This window comes from Quercus robur, chromosome 5 (genome assembly GCF_932294415.1).
Source record: "Quercus robur chromosome 5, dhQueRobu3.1, whole genome shotgun sequence".
In the NCBI taxonomy this organism is placed as follows: Eukaryota; Viridiplantae; Streptophyta; class Magnoliopsida; order Fagales; family Fagaceae; genus Quercus; species Quercus robur.
In genome coordinates, this window is record NC_065538.1 from 54581639 (window position 1) to 54603137 (window position 21499).

The window sequence follows — 21499 nt, forward strand, 5'->3', positions numbered from 1 at the left end:
GTTTCATGTTTACTCCCAGACCTACTCTTAAGCGGGATTTTTTTATAAAATAACTATAAAAGCCAAACTATATTATTAGTTAGCCAAGGTTTGAAACAATTTTGGTATGTAACGACTCGAGTCTTTGAGACTCGATTTCACTATAGCAAACCGAGTTTAAGAGACTCGATTTCTGTGTGCATCTTCTTCCTCCGTTTTTTTTTTTCTCCATTTCAGGTCCTGTTCACCATCTTCTTCCCTTCTTCCAAGCCCCCAAAAATCCATTTCATCTAAATCCCTTCTTCCTTCTCCATCTAAATCCATTTCTCAAAATCCCAAACCCAAATCACGATCTCAATCGGAGCAAAAATCCAAACCCAAAAATCACGATTTCTTCCTGCGTTGGTGTTTTCTGGGCTGCGTTGCTATGATTTATGGGGTGCTGAGATGCGATTTCTGGGTTTTTGCGTTGCTATGATTTCTAGGTGTCTGTGTTTTGTATTCTGGAGGGAAATCGAGTATTAGAGAGTCGAGTTCCAATGGAAATCGAGTCTTTCGAACTCGATTTGCTACAGTGAAATCGAGTCTCACATGCACGAGTCGTTAGATACTAAAATAATTTCAAACCTTGACTGACTAATAATATAGTTTGGCTTTTATAGTTATTTTAATAATATAGTTTGGCTTTTATTGTTATTTTATAAAAAAATCCTCTTAAGCGTGCTACTATTCTTTTTTATCATATATTTTTATTTAATTGATATTACACATGATTATAATAACTTATTATTAATTTGACAAATATTATGATTAGTTATTATTTTTATTTATTTATGCATTCTATTGTTGTTTCTTGCTGATCTTTAAACTATTAATAATTTTTTTAGACTATTGTACAATATAGCTATATTGTATACTATTTAAAATACTATGTTAGATTATTGTATGTAATATGACAATTGTATATATATATATATATATATAATATAAAAAAAAATTAATCATTTTATTTTTTTACTCCCCACAACAAAATCCTAGCTCATGACACTATTGACTCCCTAGAAAAAAAATCTTGGAGCTGCTATTGTCAAAGACCATTTTGCAAATCAGGGAATGTTCTTTTTTTATTATTTATGAATAGAAGACTTTATTAGGAGCTTGAAACCTAAAACACAAATTCAGTCTTATTTATATACATGGTCCTAAGCCTCTTGGTCAGGTGTGTGGACCATGTGGTGAAATGGGTGGGGTAGGTGAGATTCATGAAAGGCATTAAAATTTGGGGGTAATTTGGTCATTTACTAGAACATGAGTTTTCATGCTTGTTTTCTCACTGATTTGGAGAGATGAATTTTTGGTTGGTTAGGGGAGAAAATACATGAGCCGTACTAAAAGATTTCCATCTTTTCACTCCTTATTAAACAACACTCAAACCTATTTTCTCTCATTTATCTTCTATCCTCCCTATTCTACCTCCAACCAAACATACCCTAAGTGAATGGGCAAAGCATGGGAGATAAAATTTTTTTGTGAAAATCACCCTAAAACCTAGTAGTAGATTTGCTAATTGGCCTTTTTCCTCATGTCAACTAAGGGAAAGTGTGTTAGGGTAGTAGCTCCAATCACCATAAAATTAGGCATTAAGTTTTCCTACCAGTTGTTCCCTCAGGCCGGCTGGTGAGATGTATACACTACTTTAATATGTAGATGGAATGGACAAGTCCAGTAACATTAAATGCGACGGTCGATGTGCAAGCGTGCCAAGCAAGCCAACTATTCCATAGACATCATGGGTTCCTCCACAGGGGTTGATGTACAAGACAAATGTGGATGGGACAGTTTTTTCAGACCTGAGGGCAGTGGGCATTGGCGCAGTCATTAGGGATGAAAAAGGGAAGGGTTGTAGCAGCTTTAAGTAAGAAGATTCATGCACCTTTGGGCGTTGTTGAAGCTGAAGCCAAGGCTTTTGAAATGGGGTTGCAGTTTGCTAAGGATGTTGGTGTGCGTGATCTGATTCTTGAAGGTGGCTCCCTCAATGTGTATTGGGCTCTTCTAGGCTCCTCTCCTCCTCCATCAGTTGATGCAGTGGTTATTGGGATGCAAAAAGCTTGCTCAGAGTTTCACTATGTTGATTTTTCTCACGTCTGACGTCAAGGAAATAGACCAGCCCACCTTTTAGCAAAATATGCCAAGAGCATAAATGATTATTGTACCTGAATTGAAGAGAATCTTTGTTTCATAGAATAAACTCTTATCCATGATGTATTTGTTCTTTCAGTACCTCAATAAAAGTTTTTCAGTCTTGTTATCAAAAAAAAATGCGACGGTCGATTATTTAGCCGTTAGTTTTGGCCATGGTCCTTAATAAATCAATTTCTTTGTTTTTTCTAATTTTTTTCACTCTCTTTTAGGAGGCCTGGCTAACCTCGAATCTAGCCAATTTCATAAATTTCCTATCAATAACCTTCCATTTTCAAGACATTAACATTTGTTATTTAGAACCAATCTTTCCTGAATCATGACAGAAATTCAATCTACTTCCCACATGAATGAATCCATTACTAACCTCAAGAAAACCATTGATCATCACAATCAATCAACCAATAGCTGAGTTCCATCGATCAACAATTGAGCTCCATTAACCTTGCATAGGAAGTTAACTGAAGTGAACGAGAGAAGAGCACAGCAAAATTTTCAAGAATCCGTGACACCAGGAAGCACGGCAACACCAGAATGATCTGCATTGGTTGCATGGGTTCATTCCACATCCACATGCCGTTTTTTCATCCACATGCCGTTTTTTCATCCACAACACCAAAATTGTCTCCAGGCCGGCCCAAGCCCTAAGCCTAAGGCCCCATAACAAAAAGGTCCACCCTCGATTATAAAATGGCCCAATTTTTTTGTTATAATAATTGTTTTAAAAAAATAATTAAATAAAAGAGTTCTTCAAAATTTTATACCAATAGAAACCTAATTTAATAATCCTAAATTGTCTGGGAAAAAAATTATAAATACGTCAAATTATAAAAAAAATAATTAGTTTTCCTTAACCTTTAGAGCTTTCCATTTTATGGCAACACGCCAAATAATCTCTATCTCCTTTAACACCACATCCAAAATTAAAAATTATATTACAATTTTACTTAATCACGCATAAAAGAAATTTGTTTTTATTAAATTTTTTTTTTTTTAGGAAGTTAAATTTTATGCTTGAACCATATTATTTGATTTCTAAATGAAATTAATCTTGGTTTGGTTAGAACTAATTCATCGAGTTATGTACTTAATTTATCCAATTAACCTTGATTTGGTAAATATTAAATAAATACTATTTAATTTATATTTTAATAAAATGTCTTAATGTCCTGCTTTAATTTATCACCTTAGATCTCAAACTATATATAGATCCAACCTTGATTCAGATTGTTACCTTGGCAACCTTATATTCATTCATAATTTATACCTTTATTTTTCTCATTACCCAAATGCTATTTGGCACATAACCATAGCACTAGCACCTCTTTAACCATAAGGATGCTTCTCCAAGTATTAGAGGGACTCAAGATCAAAAGGATGCATACATACATACACACACATTGACCTCAATTTATGCATTTATTGTGTAAAATGCATTTTTACCATTGTACTTGTGCAAATATACACAAGCACTGCAATTATACATTTCAGGTTTTTATTTTTATTTTTTTGTTTTTCAAGAATGAAAGAAGATAGTAGATAATAGTTGTAACTTGTAGCATGTGAAGAGAGAGAGAAATTTTTTTTTAAAAAAAAGATGAATTGATATTTAAAAGAAATAGAATTTTAATAGATAATTTGATATGGTTGGTTGTTTTGAAAAGTGGTTAAGTAAAAATAGAAAAGTATAATTTTATGTTAAAATAGACAGAAATTTTTGCACACGTTATAACTAATGAGTACTCTAGTCAAAGAAATTAAAACAAAAAGGGGCAAAAAATAGTCTTATTAAAAAAAAAGTTCCGAAACCGTAGTGACAAACTCTCTTTTCTTATTCTTTTTTTCTTTTCTTTCTTTTTCTTTTTTTTCTTTTTTGTGCTGAATATAGATAAATAATGTAGCTTGATGTTTTTTATCGTCCCTTTTCATTCAACTTTGAATGAAGAACTCATTGCATAACAAGTTGGGGGGAGATAATATAGCAAGAAATGCTCAGAATCCAGAGATGGACATTATCCTTAATACGCTAACACTGCTTCTATTATGCACGGGAGTATTCCAAGCCAGGGCACAAGTAGGGCGTCTTCCTAAGGATGATGACAATGAATTACGTCTTCCTGATGATGAAGGTAATAAACTATCTTATTTATGCACTAATTTCACTACCACATTTTCATTGGAGAATAATTTATTAGTAAGTTGAGGTTGATAATGTCGTGATGAATTTGGATAACAATTATACATACATTATTATTGGTACTACAGGATGTGACTTGGTGATAAGAGTTCTTATATCGCTTGACATAATTCTTAACATGAGTTGAATGGTTTGAGTAGTAGCACTTTAACAAATGTATTGAATTTATGATGACTGTCTCATCAAGACCAAGTGATACATATGGTATTTACCTATTGTCATCGCGTGCTGTGGAATTGATGAGTCCTTATATGCAATATTGGTTCCATCTCAATTGGTAAAAAATTTTAAACTGAGGCATTATCCCTTTATTCTGTAATGTGAACCTCTGATTAAGAATGAGAATTTGAGAAGAACAAGGGACCAGACCAGCGTCGTAGTTATTTTGGTTTTAGCTCTCTAACCCCAATCTACCATGATTAATGGTATTGAACCTCAGTGTCGGTTTGGTCAAACACAATGTTAGGGACATGAAATTTTGACATGGAAATGGAATACCATCTTGTGATTTACGTGGTGGGGATGCACTTCCCATTATATTCTATCGATTGGGTTATACTTGCTTTGAATTTTTATCAACCAATCGGCTTTGGCAATGTCTTTGAGTAATTTCTAAATACAATTTACACAATTAATTTTTTATATAAAAACCAATAAAAATATATAATCAAATCTACTATGCTAAAGATGAAAGCAATTAAAGTATCCAAAAAGATAAAAATAAAAAGAAAGGGTTCAAATTGGTATTCACATTAGTATTCACATTAGTTTTCTCAAATTTTTAGTTAAACTAACCTAAAAATCACTACTATTTCTACTTTAACTATCTATGTTTTTTATGCACAAACATCAAACTCAATACTCTATTTTTTATTTCATTTAAATAATATATTTTATCTCTCCAAAATCCCATCAACATGAGAAATATCAGTATCACAAAAAAATATCACAACTTTTACCACAACTCACCACGTGGTAAATTGTGAATAGTGGAGATGTGAACCCCCATGAACCCATTATTTTCTTTTCACTACTCACAACTCGTCACGTGGCAAGTTGTGACAAAAATTGTGATTTTTTTATGACACCAGAATTTCTCTATAAACAAACATCATATACGGATAAATGTTCTTTTTTAAATGAAAGACTGCCACATCACCCTTTAACTAAATAAAAGGTAGAGATTAAAATCCACTATCACCTACCTTAGTATATTTAAAATAAAACGACATGTCCAGTTAAAAAAGTACTGGAAATAAGTTAAACCCAAAAAGATAATTATTGCAATTAAGGGGGTTGAGGGCTTGAGCTAGATATTTATATATTTATGTGTGAAAGTCCATTTCCTTATTGTTTAAACAGAGTCGAATATGGAACATTTTTAAAACAAAAAATAAATTAATAAAGGGGAAAAAAAAAATTTTGATGAGTCTGAGTCTGATGTACTACTAACTATTTTGCAGTGCAAGCCCTTCGTGAAATTGCTATGCAAATAGGGAAGAAAGATTGGAATTTCGGAGTAGACCCATGTAGTAATGACCCAAGCTGGTTAACACCACAATCCAATTTGAGGCCATTGTACAACAATTCTCTTGTCTGCAATTGCTCCGATTCTTTGGGTCAATGTCACGTCCTTGAAATGTACGCACCCTTCATTTCCCTTCCTGTTATGTTTCAAATATTTGTCCAGCTTTAATTTATCTCTCTATATTTTGCATTCACCTCCTTTGAGGTTTCTGTTATTACACTCACCTCCACTTTAGTTTGCAATATTCTAAAATTTCAGATTTTTACCCTCCATTTAAAGGGTCCTAGTAGTAAATTTCAGATTTTTCTAAAAAAGAGATTTTAAATGCCTTTTTTTCAATCATCTAGGGGAGGTAAGTGTAAATACTAAATAATTTACATTTTAGAAGAGATGAGTGTTCTATTCCAAATGAGAGATGAGGCTAGTGTAATAATAGAAAACCTAAGGAAAGGTCAGTGCAATTTTCTTATTTATATTATTGTACTATACAACTTACATATACTATACTGGTTCGTGTATGTTAGTCTCTTATGTATACTCTAAAAAATCTCAATGGACTTTGTATATATACTCTCAATAGACTCATATAATATAGATCTCAAATAGTAAAGAAGCAGTCGCCTAGTGACTGAGTCAAAATTTTGGCTGCCAAAGAGGACTTATATTATGGACGTAGGTTGTTAGGTCGAACTATGTTATGTTATTTGTTTCACTTTCTCCCACCTTTTCTTTATCTCTCTCGTTATTAATCCAAACAATAATTCCCTGTATCGTTCTAATTTTATCGGATGTCACCAAAGGCTGCCAAGTCACAGCTCACACACCTCACCACTATGCTGTCATTAGTCATTAGTTGATGTCTTCCAACTCCAATGAGCTATCCTTAGCTGATGTCTTCTAGTAAACGGTGTTGTCAATTTTGTTATCCTTTGACCATTGTATGTTGCTAAACTAACCAGCACTATTACTGGTGTCTATCTCCCAATATGTCCATTTTTGAGCCACCATTCCTCTACTAATATCCATCAGGCCACCATACTATGAAAGAATTTGGTGTTCAAAAACTTGTAAGCAAGATCTTTACAAAGTTTTCAACAAACTATGAAGAAGCCCGTTTTTTAAAGCTTCACAAAGTTTTCACCATCACATTGCAAAAAAACTAATTATCAAAGTTTCATAAATTTTCATTAAGTAATTGTGCAGAAGCTCATTATTTAAGTTTCACTAAGTTTTTACCAAAATTTTGTCCAAAGTTTCACAAAGTTTTCATTAAGTAACTGTGCAGAAGCTCATTATTTAAGTTTCACTAAGTTTTTACCAAAATTTTGTCCAAAACTTGTTAAAGCATTTTCACAAAGATTTCACCTAGCTTTTTTCTGGAAACATTTTAGTAAAGTTTCTCAAAACATTTCACCAAAATTTTGTAATTAAACTAGCAAGCAAGAGTTTAGATAAGTTTCAAAAAAAAATTGTGTAGAATCTCATTCACGAAGTTTCACAAAGTAGTCTACAAAACTTTGGGATGAAACTAGTTGGCAAAGTTTTTCACAAAATTCTCACCAACACAATGTGGAGAAACGTGGGAGAGCCATTTTAACTGAATTTTTACTAAATGGGGAAAACTTTGTGAAACTTCATTTGGAGATTCTGCACAAAGTTTCGGTGAAAATTTTGTGTAAATCTACAATCAAGTTTCAATTTGAAATTTTAGTGGAATCTTTGTGAAGTTTCGACAAGAATTCTAGCCAAGGCTTTGGAGAAATGATGTTAAAATCTATACTTGAGTTTCCATAAATGATGTTTGCAAAAACTTTGTGAAACCTCATGACAAGTTTCTAGAAAGTTGCTGGTTAAAAGTGAAATCTTTGTGAAATTCTATGACGCAAGGATATGTATGAGTTTTTTGACCAAACAGGTTTGTCATATGTAAAAAGGGCTAGGTTTGCTAAGATAAAATTGATAAGTAGACCTAGGGATTATTGGCATGATATTGAAAACCTTTGCAATAGAAAAGGATAAGCCTCCCATAACTGATTTGGAAGAAATGAAAGAAAAACTTAGAGAAATATTTTCCCACATCCTATCATCAAAAGAGAGTTTTGTCCAAACGCTATCATTGTAGCTTTTTAAATCAAAAAAACAATCTCAATCAGTGGGACAGACCTACACCTGGCAATGTAGCTCAAAAGATGAGATGAGTGCTCAAAGAGTTTCTAGTTCTAAGTCTACCCCAACAACATTTTATGACATATTGAAGGCCATCCCTGAAATTTAACAAGACCATGCTAGGATTAATGCCCAACTACACTGAATAATGGCATCCACGCAAAAATTACCCAGCAGGCTCGAGGGTAAAGCTTCAGACAAGAGATATAGTAATGTTTTGCACCAAAAATTGGTTATGAAAAGGAGATGCATGTGCCAAGAAGTGCTCAATTAGTACATCCTCAACAATGTGTAGTTGACTTGATTCAACCTATTGGTGAGTCAATAGTTGATGAGACAAAAGTTCAGCAAAACCTTTAAGGGTGCACATGTTGTGATAGTAGATTTTACTGAAGGTGTTACTGATCAACCTTCCATGGTGCATGAGGATAAACAACTTGACAAAGTAGAGAAAGTGGATACAATGGTTCTTCCTATGGTTCAAGATAAGATTGTGTTGATTCCACACATTGATTTTGTGATTCTAGAAGAGTCATGGAATGCAGGGTTTAGCCACTCTCTGTGCTCCCAACGTAATTCTTAAATTGAGGCAAGTGCTACATTCTGGAGTTCTACTCCTTCCCCACTTCAAAACTCAAAGTCGAGTTTTCTTTAACCAAGGGAGTATGATGCAAGGAGCTCTAAAGTCATATAATATTTTGTTTTTGAATTTGAATTTTGGATTGAGTTTTTAATGTTGAGGGCTTTAAGGGATTTAATTAGTTATTTTCCATGCTGGTGTAATCCCTAAACTCTATTAAACTAGTGCCCTTGTAATAGTGAAAGGCAGAAGATTTGGAATAAGAATTTTATGAGTTGAGAATGAACTCCTCTTTTGTTTGGTGGTAATGCCATACACCATTATGTGGTGATGCCTAGGGTTCAGGTAGTTTTTACGTGGCTTGCTATGACTTGCTATGTTTTACCAGCCTATCCATAATTTGAATTGTCACCAATGTGAAAAATGACTTGCTATGTTTCACCGGCCTACCCATTCTAGAGTCAGTGATGACTCATACCCAAATGGCATCAGCTTCCCTTCCATTGAAGGAATGGAGCATTAGATCACAGGCTCAATCACATCTTCTTGTGTGAGTTGTGTTTACACATCTAGAAAGACTTGTTGGATTATAATCTGCACCTTAATATTTTTAATCTGACATCTGCACAAGTTTCTTTGAGAAGAGTTTCTTCACTTTGCAATTGGCATTGTGCACCTTATATATGGTATATCCTTCCATACATACACAGTAGCAATGAGCTGCACATGCTATTTAAATAGAGTCTCAATAGAACCATTTCCTTTTCATTCAGAAATTGTCCAATTTAAGTTCATCTTCAAAACACGATTTCGCATGTTGTGTGTATGGCCGTGTGTAGCAAGCTGTATGCAACAATAATAAACCATTCTGATATATGCTATTTAACTCTTGCTTTAGTGAAAATTTCAATTTTCTCATCCTTTGCTCAAACATATGCATGAAGATGATTTATATTCTAGTAGATAATGGCTGAAAAGATTCTGATGGGATTCCAAATACGTGGGCTAGTACATTAAATCTATTATGTATTTCATACAGCTTTCTTAAAGGGCAAGATCTTGATGGCATGCTTCCACCATCCCTGGTGAAGCTACCCTACCTAAAGAAAATGTAAGAAAAGTAACTAATTATTTGTTTTACTTATTAGCACCTGAAAATTGAGATTTGTGCTTTGGATCTAATAGCACACTTTACTCTTACTTGAAGTGATCTCACTCGAAACTACCTTTCTGGTACCATACCACCTGAATGGGCTTCTACAAAGTTGGAATATCTGTAAGTTACTTCTCATTTAGTGTCAATGGTTAACCAGTAAATGCTCATTCTTTTTGTTAAACTAATTCACTGCAGGTCCGTTAATGTAAACAATTTATCAGGACCAATCCCAAGCTACTTGGGAAACATTTCCACTCTTACATATATGTATGCTCTTCTTGCATCCTTCTTCTTCTTTTATTTGATTTGTAGACCTGTTTCAAAACATTGAAGAGGATTATACTTTCAGGAACCTAGAGAACAATCTATTTTCTGGAAATCTTCCCCCTCAACTTGGGGATTTGGTTAACTTGGAAAATCTGTCAGTGTTTCTTTCTTCCCTCTTATTCATTTGTAAATCACATTTGAGGATTCATTTCTAAATTATCAATGATTTATTTTTTCAATCAACAGTAAGTAAGTTGAACTGGTCTAAACTTTTCATTTTGGTGATTGCAGCATTCTCAATGCAAACAATCTCACTGGCGAGATTCCAGTTGCTCTCACCAATCTAACCAAATTAACAGAACTGTAAGTCATCATATAATTTCCCATTTCTGTACCAAAAGTGATTTGTTATTTTCCCAGAAAAACTTCAATTTTTTATTTTAGTTAATCTAGTTTCCAATTTGGGCAACATGCAGTAGGATTAACAGTAACAACTTCATTGGAAGAATACCCGACTTTTTCCAGAGTTGGAAACAACTTCAGGAATTGTATGTATTTTTTCCCATAATGTTTTAAAAATCACTTCTAGTAAAAATTTCAGGTGCAATCTAACACATTAGAGCTGTATTTTCAATAGAGAGATCCAAGCTAGTGGTCTTGAGGGGCCCATTCCTTCTAGCATTTCTGTCTTGAGTAATTTAACCGGGCTGTAAGTTATACCTTCTAAGTACTCTTTTGTTGCATTTTCAAATTCTTTATTGCTTAATACATTAACAATTATTAATGATGCAATTTTGTGCAGGAGAATAAGTGACTTAATTGGTAATGGTTCAGAATTTCCGCCCTTGAATAACATGACAAGCATGAAAAGATTGTAAGTCATTCTTTTTTATATAAGGTTTCAACATATATAATACAAATTTATAAAAATTTTGCCTAGATGATGTTGGTTTATATTGCAGGATGTTGAGGAACTGCAATCTCTCTGGGCCTATCCCGGCATACATTTCAGCAATGACTAAACTCCAAAACTTGTATTTTTGCTATCCTTTCCATCTTCCTTTTATGTTTTGCTTCTTTTGCTAAAACCCTGTTAGCTGCAAACCCTAGATAGTTGATTAGACCATGTCAATTATCTTTATTGAGAACATTATACTTGTACATATATAGATATGTATAAAGTTTAATATATGTCATTTCAAGTTATTTTATAAACCTTCTTTTGTATCAATATAACATCTCTTTCTTGTATCCCTGCAGAGATCTCAGCTTCAACAAATTGGAAGGAAATATTCCAGATTTGAGTGGTCTAGATTCCTTGAAATATATGTATGTTAGAGTCAAACTCTAAATCTAGTTTCATTTCAGATTAGTTTAAATACAAAATTAACAACGGTCATCTAACATTATTTGGTTTCTGTACTATGTCTACAGTTAAAGATGCTAGGAATCTCACTATAATCAATGAGATTGTAGTGCTTATGTCTCACACAAATCCAATAAAAATAAGCTCTGCCAAGCAAGGACAACACAACATATAGTGTGTTGGGTTGGCCTGGGGAATTTGCCTCTTTGACTCCTGTGTGATACTTTGAGGCAGGCCCATTACGCATGTGATGCCAATCTAGGGCTTGAGTGACACCAAGACTAAAATAAGCTTGTAGATTCATTAGGGGACTAGAATACCAAGTATGAGGACTAGGTGCCTTTCCTGTGATCCTATAGATACTGTCGCTATATGTATTACAGAAATGTCTTGATTGTTGAACCATATAAGTATTATGTCTATATGAGTATCCTTTTTATGTTAATCCGGAGGCCTACTTTCAGAAACTTAAAAGATACAAGTCAAATACTCATCATCTCCCACAAGAGCGTCAGTTCACCCCTAACTTTCCTATGGATCTGGCCATCAGCCTTATTATGTTGCAACATAACACCAAGTCATATATGTTGAAAGGCTTTATATATATATGATGCATCATAGCACCAAGTCATCAAAACGTATTTTGCCTTTGAATTTCATCCAATATTTTCTATTTTTTATTTATTTATTTATTTTTGGTAAGTTTTTCTTCCATCAGTAAACTTATAAATCAGCTTTAACTAGAACATCATTACTTTGCTATTTGAACAGGTTTCTGACAAACAACTTGCTCAGTGGGCATATTCCAAACTGGATCCCTAGCAGAGATATTGGCTTGTATATAATTCATCTTAAATCTTGTATTGGTTTCACATGAAATGTTTCTTTTTATTTTTCCCTTTCTTTTTTGTAATTCTTTATGGAGTCTACAATCATAAATTCTTTATAAAAAAAATGCATATTGTTCAAATATACATTTCTTTGAATTTTGATTCATCTTATACCTCTTTAGGATCAGTAATAGATCTCATTCAATCATAAGAAATAGGTGAATTAGCCCTTGTTGGCAGCTTTGATTTGAATCTTTCAACATGTGACTCCAGTTTAGAAGACGTGGACAAATTTGTTTTACATTCTTATGTTGGTTATCTGTTTTCTGCAACATAATAAGGGCAGTTAATTTTAAATTGGCTGGACAAGTTTTGTGCTTTGAGCCCGAATTGACATAGGATTAGCATTGACAAAAACCAGGTGTGTAGTTTTAGGAAGTGCAATATGGTACATAGGTTAAACTGCCATATTATATGCAGTCAATAATACTACCACTGTAAGTAATGTTCAGATTATCCAAAATCATCAATGATGGCAGAGAAGGTGGTTAATTAATTATCAGCCCAAATGGGAAATTTTATCTGTCTAGATGTTTCTAAAATATTGAAATCATTTCCTTTTACAATTTTGTGCTGATGTTTATGAGTTTCTCATTAATAGTTGTTCAAAGTTTTTGGATTTATAATGACTTATTAACAAATACTATGTTTGTGTTCAGCCAAATAGATGTCTCGTACAATAATTTTTCAGAAATCTCTATGCCACCTACTTGTACTGGAAACCAGTAAGAAGTTTTTTGTCCTTTTCAACATCAATTTCAGCCTAATTGAGCTTTCTGTACTTTTCTCTCTTCAAAATCTTTCTAGCTTTTTAAAATTAACTATTTTCTCATTTCAACAGAAATTATTTTCGGAGCTTTTCTGGACAGGACAACTCGTAAGATCCTAACATGTAAACTTATTAGAATAGCAAATTTTTGTCTTCTTTTTCTTTGATTTTGCAGAAGCCTTTCCTTTTTCTTTTTTTCTTTTTCTTTTTTTTCCATTATAATTTTGCATAAGCTCACACTTCTTTCTTTTGCTACACCAATTAAGACTACTTGCCAAGTGCATGAAGAACAAACCTTGTCTAAAAGGTAATTATATTGTCTAAACTCAAAACTTAGGGTGTATGCTTCAACTATGTTGTTCGGCTTCTGAGAACTCCTTGTAAATAAAGAAAAAAATTCAGTTACATATTTCATCTCGCATTAGGCAACTAACAATTGAACTAACAAGCAATATTGAGCATCTTTTAGCTCTACAAAGTTTGCTTCTATCTAAACTCCCTTACAAACCTGCTGTTTTTGTGTAGAACAACATTCATTGTATATAAATTGTGGTGGAAATGCAACCACCATTGGAAAGATAGAATATGAAGAGGATCTAGACCCAGCAGGTGCAGCAAAATTTGTCTCCGTAAGAGATAGTTGGGGATTCAGTAGCAGTGGAAATTTTTGGGATGTTAACAGTACCTCAAATCAATATAAAGCAACTAATGTATCAATACTCAGAATGAACCACTCTGAATTATACATGAGTGCACGGCTTTCTCCTCTTTCTCTCACATATTATGCACGTTGCTTGGCGAATCGAAATTATACTGTGAAACTACACTTTGCAGAGATAGTTATCAGAGATAACAGATCTTTCTACAGTCTTGGAAGACGGATATTTGATGTTTATATCCAGGTATGAAGTCAAATTTGTTTTTCTGTATGCATAGAAAACAATTTTATTGAGTTAATTTGTTACAGGAACAACTGGTCTTGAAGGATTTTAATATTGAAAATGTTGCACAAGGGGTTGATAAAGCAACAGTTATGGAATTTAAAGCAGTTGTGAGGAACAAAGTTCTACAGATCCGCTTTCATTGGGCTGGAAAAGGGACAACCGCTGCGCCACTGAGAGGAACATATGGTCCTCTCATATCAGCAATCTCCGTGGAATCTGGTAACCAATTCTTGAAGTATGAGATTCTTATATTGTTGTCCAACTTCTTTCAAACTCATTAGATTGACGAACAATAAAAGGACAGTGATATAGTGGTAGTAGAACCAATGATTATTCTGTGAGAACCTATTACTCAAAAACTAGGTTCAAGTGCAACTTGATGGAAGAAATCAAAATTTTATCATCTTTTTTCTTTCTACCCTTACAGTGCTAATTTTGTATTTGAAACATCTATATCTTCTTGTGGATTGCTCTAATTATGCTTAACTCTACAGAGCTACATATATTATAGAATGCAATTTCATAATCACTTTCCTTAGCTATTTTTCTCTTCTGCAGATTTCGGTCCACCTAAAAATGGCATGATGGAGATATTAACTGGAGTTGTAGTTGTAGTATTAGTGTTATTCCTCTTCCTTATGATTTTAGGCATTCTTTGGTCAAAAGGCTACATAGGAGGCAAAATGTCAAGGGAGAAAGGTAATCAAGATACGCATCTTCTGATGTAGAATTTAGACAGGATTTTTTTTTTTTTTTTTTTTTTTAATCTTCCCCAAATATTGCATGAACTTGGAGCAATATACAGCAATGCTCTTAGGGCCTATATACACCTGCAGTTTATTTTTTTATTATTATTGTATCTCTTTTCCTAGTTGAAAAACTAGCAATCCAAAGTACAATTCTGAAAGGAACCATACATTTGCTTGATTGCAGCGAATACAAAGCTATCTTGAGAATCATAATAGCTTTCCTAGAAATTTCCAGGCTGCATAAATTGGAGAAATTTGGTTCCAGTTAATATAATAAAGTAATCTCACAAAATCATGCAAAACTATGAGATCACTGCTTATTATAATATCTAAATAAAGACATTTGTACATGGGAGATGAATTGATGGATTAAGGTCAATGAGGTTGAGCAAATTTCTAAGAAGGATCTGCAAAATCAAGTGTGTGTCCGAAAAAGAAAAAAAAAAAAAAACCTTTTATGAAATGTTTTCAAAGACACATGAGAATTAGTTTTTCTGATATCTACTCTTTTTATAGCTGAATAATGATCTTATTTCGAGTGTTAAGAAGGGCACAAGGTACACCTCATCCTAAGATTCTTCATGGAAATATTCTCCCTTTTTTTTCATTTTGTTTTTTACTCCCAATACACTTTTGATTTCATGTAAGAAGTAAGAAAAGAAATGAAACTCTAAATCTCGTAACAATTGGGTTTAAGTAGCTGATCAACTAGAGCCTGGAGCCTTCTTGTGGCATTTACTTTGTCTCATTCTCTCTAAAGTTATCATATATAATATGCAGTGTGACATCTTAGCATCACCTTTTTATTCCTTCGACAGAGCTGAAAGGATTTGATCTGCAAACTGGTTTTTTCACCTTCAAGCAAATTAAAGCTGCCACCAACAATTTTGATGCTGCAAACAAGCTTGGGGAAGGTGGTTTTGGAACTGTATACAAGGTATCCCAGTCCCACAATGTCATTCTTTCTGCTACAGGATTTTTATCATTATTCTTACTTATTCATGATATCTGGAGACATATCTCATTACATAGTGTGAATTACATACCTGAATGTGTAGTTTTCTACTCTGATGCAGGGTATACTGTTAGATGGTACTATAATTGCTGTTAAGAAACTTTCTTCAAGATCAAAACAAGGAAACCGTGAATTTGTAACTGAAATAGGCATGATATCAGCATTACAACACTCAAACCTTGTTAGACTGTATGGATGTTGCATTGAAGGAAATCAACTATTCTTGGTATATGAATACATGGAAAACAATAGCTTGGCACGTGCTATGTTTGGTAAGCTTAATATTTTTTATATCAGCTTTGGAAAGCATATAAACCTAACACTGAGAATGATATATGTCAAGAAATAAGTTGATCCATCCCCATTGGACGCTCTGTGGAAAATGCAGGTTCAGATGACCAACTATTGACATTGGACTGGCCTACGAGGCAGAAAATATGCGTTGGCATAGCAAGAGGTCTGGCTTTCTTGCATGAGGAATCAACACTGAAAATTGTTCATAGAGACATCAAAAGTACCAATGTCCTGCTGGATATGGACCTTAACCCAAAGATTTCTGACTTTGGCTTGGCCAAGCTTGATGAAGAGGAAGACACCCATATCAGCACCCAAGTTGCTGGAACAATGTGAGCTATGTTTTTCCCTCCTTCCTTCATTTTATAGTCTACTTGTGATTCTATTCTTCCTTTTTATTTTGGCCCCCTGACCTATTAGCTAACAGATAACTAGTAATGGACACTTTATTTTATATTTGTATGAGATGCTGCTGAAACTAAACCAGAACACAGCAGCATTTAAAGTTTTCATACCAGAGAATTTTGGATATGGAAAATGCTATGGTGCTCCTGGATTTAATATTTCTCTGGATTGCAACCCAGCCATGCTTGTAGAGATATTCATAGCAACGTGATTCCAGATTTATGAAACAATTTTCTTGCTTTGCAAAAAAGTTCAAACATGGAACATGTACTAATAATTTGCGGTAGTTTCATTTGCCCCAATATACTTGATACAACAAAATCTCTATTTCTTCATAAAGTAAAAAATACACAACACAAAGCCCCACACACAGAGAGAAGAATCATCTGTCTATTCAACCATTAAATTAATGCTTAAACACTGACTACCTTAAATTAAGAAATAAATATCTTACAGACTAAAATAAATAAATAGCTTAGAGAAACTTGTGTTCAAATATTCTATTTTCCTATACTGTTAATTTCTATGCTTTGGCCTCCATTTACAATTATCTAAAAATCTGCTCCATTGTAACCCAAGACAGGAAAAAAATTAAAAAAAAAAAAAAAAAAAAAAAAAATTGGATCTTGCCCAATGATAGTAACTTGAGTTTAAAGACCTAGCTTACCAAACAACTGGTGTGGCTAAATGCCTGTTCCTTTGTTGTTGGGGCTAAAAAACTTCCAAGGTCATTTCTAGGATCTCAGTAACATGTACATGACTACATCTATTATCACTTCCATGTTGCAAAAGAAAAAAAAAAATTCTTCTTCCCTGCTCAAAAATTGTTTTTGGGTCAATGATGGAATGAATTTACCAATAAATTCTGGTAGCCCTATTGATTTCATAATCTCATGCTCAATGCAAATGAAATATGAATTGGTACCTAATTTTCTATTTTTATTGGGCTTTGTTGAATAGAAAAGACTAGAGCTTCATACAAATAATCTTTACTTTGCAGAGGATACATGGCACCAGAATATGTATTATGGGGTTATTTAACCAATAAAGCAGATGTATACAGTTTTGGGGTCGTTGCATTGGAAATTGTCGCTGGGAAGAGCAACATGAAATTTCGACCAAGTGAGAAATATGTTTGCCTTCTAGATTGGGTAAGATCTATGTTTTGCTTTTAATATATGAAACTAAAAACACAGTCTGGAAAGCTGGTTGCTTCTTTGTCCCTCTGCCTAACTTGATCATCCTGAACTGTTAATCTAGACTTGAGAAACAGAATAACCTTAACTGTGTTGAAGATTGTTTGACTTCTTCACTTCAGGCATTAGTTCAGCTAGTTGACATGTATATTTTGTTTGCTATGTACGTTTGGCTACTTTTTGCTCCTCTAGTAATTTGCTACTTTTCATTTCGATCATCCAATTCTCTTTACTTATCACAGGCCCATGTTCTACAACAAACGGGTAATCTAATGGAGCTGGTGGATCCAAAGTTGGGGTCAGAGTTCAATAAGGAAGAGGCAGTTAGAATGATAAAAGTAGCTCTCTTATGTACTAATCCATCCCCTGCACTTAGACCCAACATGTCTGAAGTGATAAGCATGCTTAATGGCGAAACTACTGTTCATGAACTTGACATGGATAGAAGTTTATATGGCAGTGACTTGAAGGTTAAAGCCTTAACAGATCAGCTCCTACAACAACCTGAGAGCCTTAATACTTCATTAAATGCAAAGTGGGTTGGATCTTCTTCAATAACCACCAATGATCTCGATTCAATAAATAAGGATTCTCGATAATGTAAGTATAGTGTTGCCCCCACATCCATGCAAAATGCTTGTTTTGATAACAAGAAACTATAAACTATATTTTCTTTACCAACTCTGGTCTGTTGTTGGCCGGTTTAACACGTATCGATAACTGTAAATTAGCCTTTTTATATGTGTAAATATCATTTAAATAGTTTTTTTTACCTGGTGTTTTATATTATAATATTTTATTTAAAGTCCTCTATTCTTAAACTTACAAAACTGATGGGGATGAATGTAATAAATGAATATTTGAATGGATAATATTAGGGATATTACAAATTTTATAACATGTGGCTTACAAAGATGACTCAACAATCACAAAATGTAATTCAAATATGCATTTATTACGTTGTTGAAGTTCATCCATCTTATTCTCTGCAACATCGATTTGTAAATGCTATGAGTAAAATTTATATTATCTCTAACATTTTCCTATTTGAATTACTTTTTGTGATTGATGACATATCTATTTATAAGATCTATGTATTTAAATTTGTATTATCTCTTAACATTACCTTCTTTTTTTTTTTTTTTTTTTTTGCCTTCTTAAAAGTGAAAGAAAAATGTACAACTAAATTTTTTATTATTATATCTAATGTTAAAAAAAAAAAAAAAAAAAAAAAAAAAAAAAAAAAAGGTCACTTCTTACCTCCACATCATGGCCTAAGTGTACTAGGGCCTAGGGCCGGCGAAATTTGGTTATTGTGAATTAGAGAATATACTATAAAATGAAGCTAACAATTTATATATATATATATATATATATATATATATATCTAAAATCTAAAAGCTAAAACGTAACATTTATTGTTGCTACACTCTAGTTGAACCACATCATCGTCATGTCACAATTTTTTTTTTTTTAGTTTCCACTTCTCACCTTCTCTATAATCAATCATTTTTCTCTGTCTCAAGTCGTCATCTTTCTAACTTATCCAAAAAAAAAAAAAAAACCTCATCATCTTTCTAATCATTAAATTTCCAACTTAGTTTTACACATTCTCCAACCTTTCCCCTCCCTCTTACCTTTTCATATCCCTACTACTATCTACCTTAATATTAGTATATTACTCTTCCTCTATCCTTTTATCTTCCTTTTATTTTTGGTTATTCTTATTCCTATCCTCTTACTATAAATTTGCAATTCACTACTCTCATTCTATACATAGTTTTCCACACACAAAAGGTTATTTCTCTCTCCCTCTTTTTCTCATTTTTTTTTTTTCATTTTTTGGTGGATTTTATTATTTTTCTTGCATATCTACTTTGAGTTCATGTGATATAGTTTTGTATTTTTAAGTTGTTATCTTTTTTCTTTTCTTTGATTTGTTAAATGTTATCTTATAGAATTATAAAGATAGTATGTAAGAAATATGACGTTATTCAATTATAAAGCATTACTTGGATAATTTTGTATTATTACTATTTTATTTTTATTCTTTTTATTCTCATCTTATTTTCTATAAATTTGTTATTCTCTCCTGAAAAAGTGATTATTTTCTCTCTTTATTCTATATTCTTCCTTATAACTCTACTTTAGGTTGATGAATCATTGTATTTTTTTAAAGCTCTATTTTGGGTTAATACGTATTAGTTTTGTATTTTTTAATTCCCCATTACAAGTAGTCTATCTCCCTCCTATAGCGTTGGTTTGATTTTTGTTTCAGTTAATACTTAGTTATTTTGGAAGTGATAATTAAAATTATTTTAAAACACAATATTGATTATGCATTTAAGTGTGCCCATATTTGTGTAATATTAAGTGTAAGGGCTGGGGTTCAAGTTTCTAGGAGGGTGATTTCACACACATATATACTTAGATTTGGCTAGAATATAATTTCTATCTTGTATTAAAAAAAAAAAAGTACAATTTTGTTATGATTTTTTATTTTAAAGAATATGTACCACCTCATAAAGGAATAGTACCAATCAAACACTCTCAAAATAATAGTATTATTATTTTTGTATTTTTGAATTCCCCATTACAAGTAGTTTATCTCCCTCCTATAGCTTTGGTTTGATTTTTGTTTGAGTTAATACTTAGTTATTTTGGAAGTGATAACTGAAATTATTTTAAAATACAATATTGATTATGCATTTAAGTGTGCCCATATTTGTGTAATATTAAGTGCAATTTTGTTATGATTTTTTATTTTAAAGAATATGTACCACCTCATAAAGGAATAGTACCAATCAAACACTCTCAAAATAATAGCATGACATATTTGTCATGATAATCCTCTTTAAGAGAATGAGTAATTTGAATAATTTATTTGAAACTTAAAAAATATAACATAATTTTAAAGAATATATACCACTTCATAAAGGAATAATACTAATCAAACACTCTAAAAATAATAGCATGATATATTGGAAGAGATAGAAAGATGAAATAGTTTTAGAAAATATTTAGAGTATTAAAGGTGTAAGGACACGATTTGTAACGACCCATAATAATGTTGGGTTTGCACGTAAAAGGCCCAAACAATATCATTTATAGAGCGTGGGTTTGAAAGGCTAGGCCCTGGTCACCGGATGATAGTTAGTTATGGTGAATTAAATCGCGTTCGCTTCGAGGAGTCTTTCTCCTAGAGGCGGACTGGGAGGCTCTGGTTTTTGACCATTTTTCCCAGCCCCTTTTTCGGATCGCTTGTTCCTCTTTTTATATTAACCTGTATTCCTTATCCTTCGTCCACGTGTAGGATCGACTTTCCAAGGCTGATACTTGTCCCATCAGCCCATGCCCAAAGTGGTTGGGGGTGGTTGTAAAAGTTGAAGAGTATGGCTCTGTCAGGTGCAGAATATTGAATGGCAGTGATGGTAGCTTTCCCTTTGTCTTTGGTCGTTATACTATCCAGCATCTCCTATTCTATTAACATATATATTTTAGATTTTTTCCCAAACTGTTCTTATACCGTTTTTGCCCTTTCTTCCAGGGGGACCCCGGATATGCCGAGGACAGAATCACCCTTGGCTGTGTCTCAAGACTGTCTGGACTTTTATTACCCATCCTTGGCTATACCCCCCCTCGACTCGAGCCTTGGGCCGTAATGTAAAAATGGGCCAGAGCCACAAATTATTGGGCCCCACAATAGCCCCTCAAAATCCTGTTGTCCGACCTTTTGGTCGGAGAGGAGGATTTTGATGATGTCAAGCCCTTATTATGGTTCGTTTAGCTCTGTTCTTCA

General features: G+C 33.1%; 1 protein-coding gene across 1 annotated transcript; it reads left to right on the forward strand.

The window, feature by feature from the left end:
* Nucleotides 1-4183: 4183 nt before the first annotated feature.
* Nucleotides 4184-18467, forward strand: LOC126728375 (probable leucine-rich repeat receptor-like serine/threonine-protein kinase At3g14840). The gene is made up of 24 exons (XM_050434211.1): nt 4184-4307; nt 5839-6016; nt 9689-9760; nt 9857-9925; nt 10001-10072; nt 10155-10226; nt 10364-10435; nt 10549-10620; nt 10710-10781; nt 10875-10946; nt 11035-11106; nt 11333-11401; nt 12210-12275; nt 12988-13053; nt 13170-13205; nt 13364-13404; nt 13623-13999; nt 14065-14260; nt 14600-14740; nt 15609-15727; nt 15867-16077; nt 16194-16431; nt 17505-17655; nt 17943-18467. Exons 1-24 carry the CDS (start codon nt 4184-4186, stop codon nt 18297-18299), a joined length of 3015 nt encoding a protein of 1004 aa, XP_050290168.1. The 3' UTR covers nt 18300-18467.
* The last annotated feature ends 3032 nt before the right edge of the window (nt 18468-21499 follow it).

Coding starts and splice junctions, on each gene's coding strand:
- LOC126728375 (XM_050434211.1), top strand. CDS start 4,184: ATGGACATTATCCTTAATACGCTAACACTGCTTCTATTATGCACGGGA. Junction 13,054..13,169: donor CCTACTTGTACTGGAAACCA/GTAAGAAGTTTT, acceptor TCATTTCAACAG/AAATTATTTTCGGAGCTTTT. Junction 14,261..14,599: donor AGCAATCTCCGTGGAATCTG/GTAACCAATTCT, acceptor TCTCTTCTGCAG/ATTTCGGTCCACCTAAAAAT.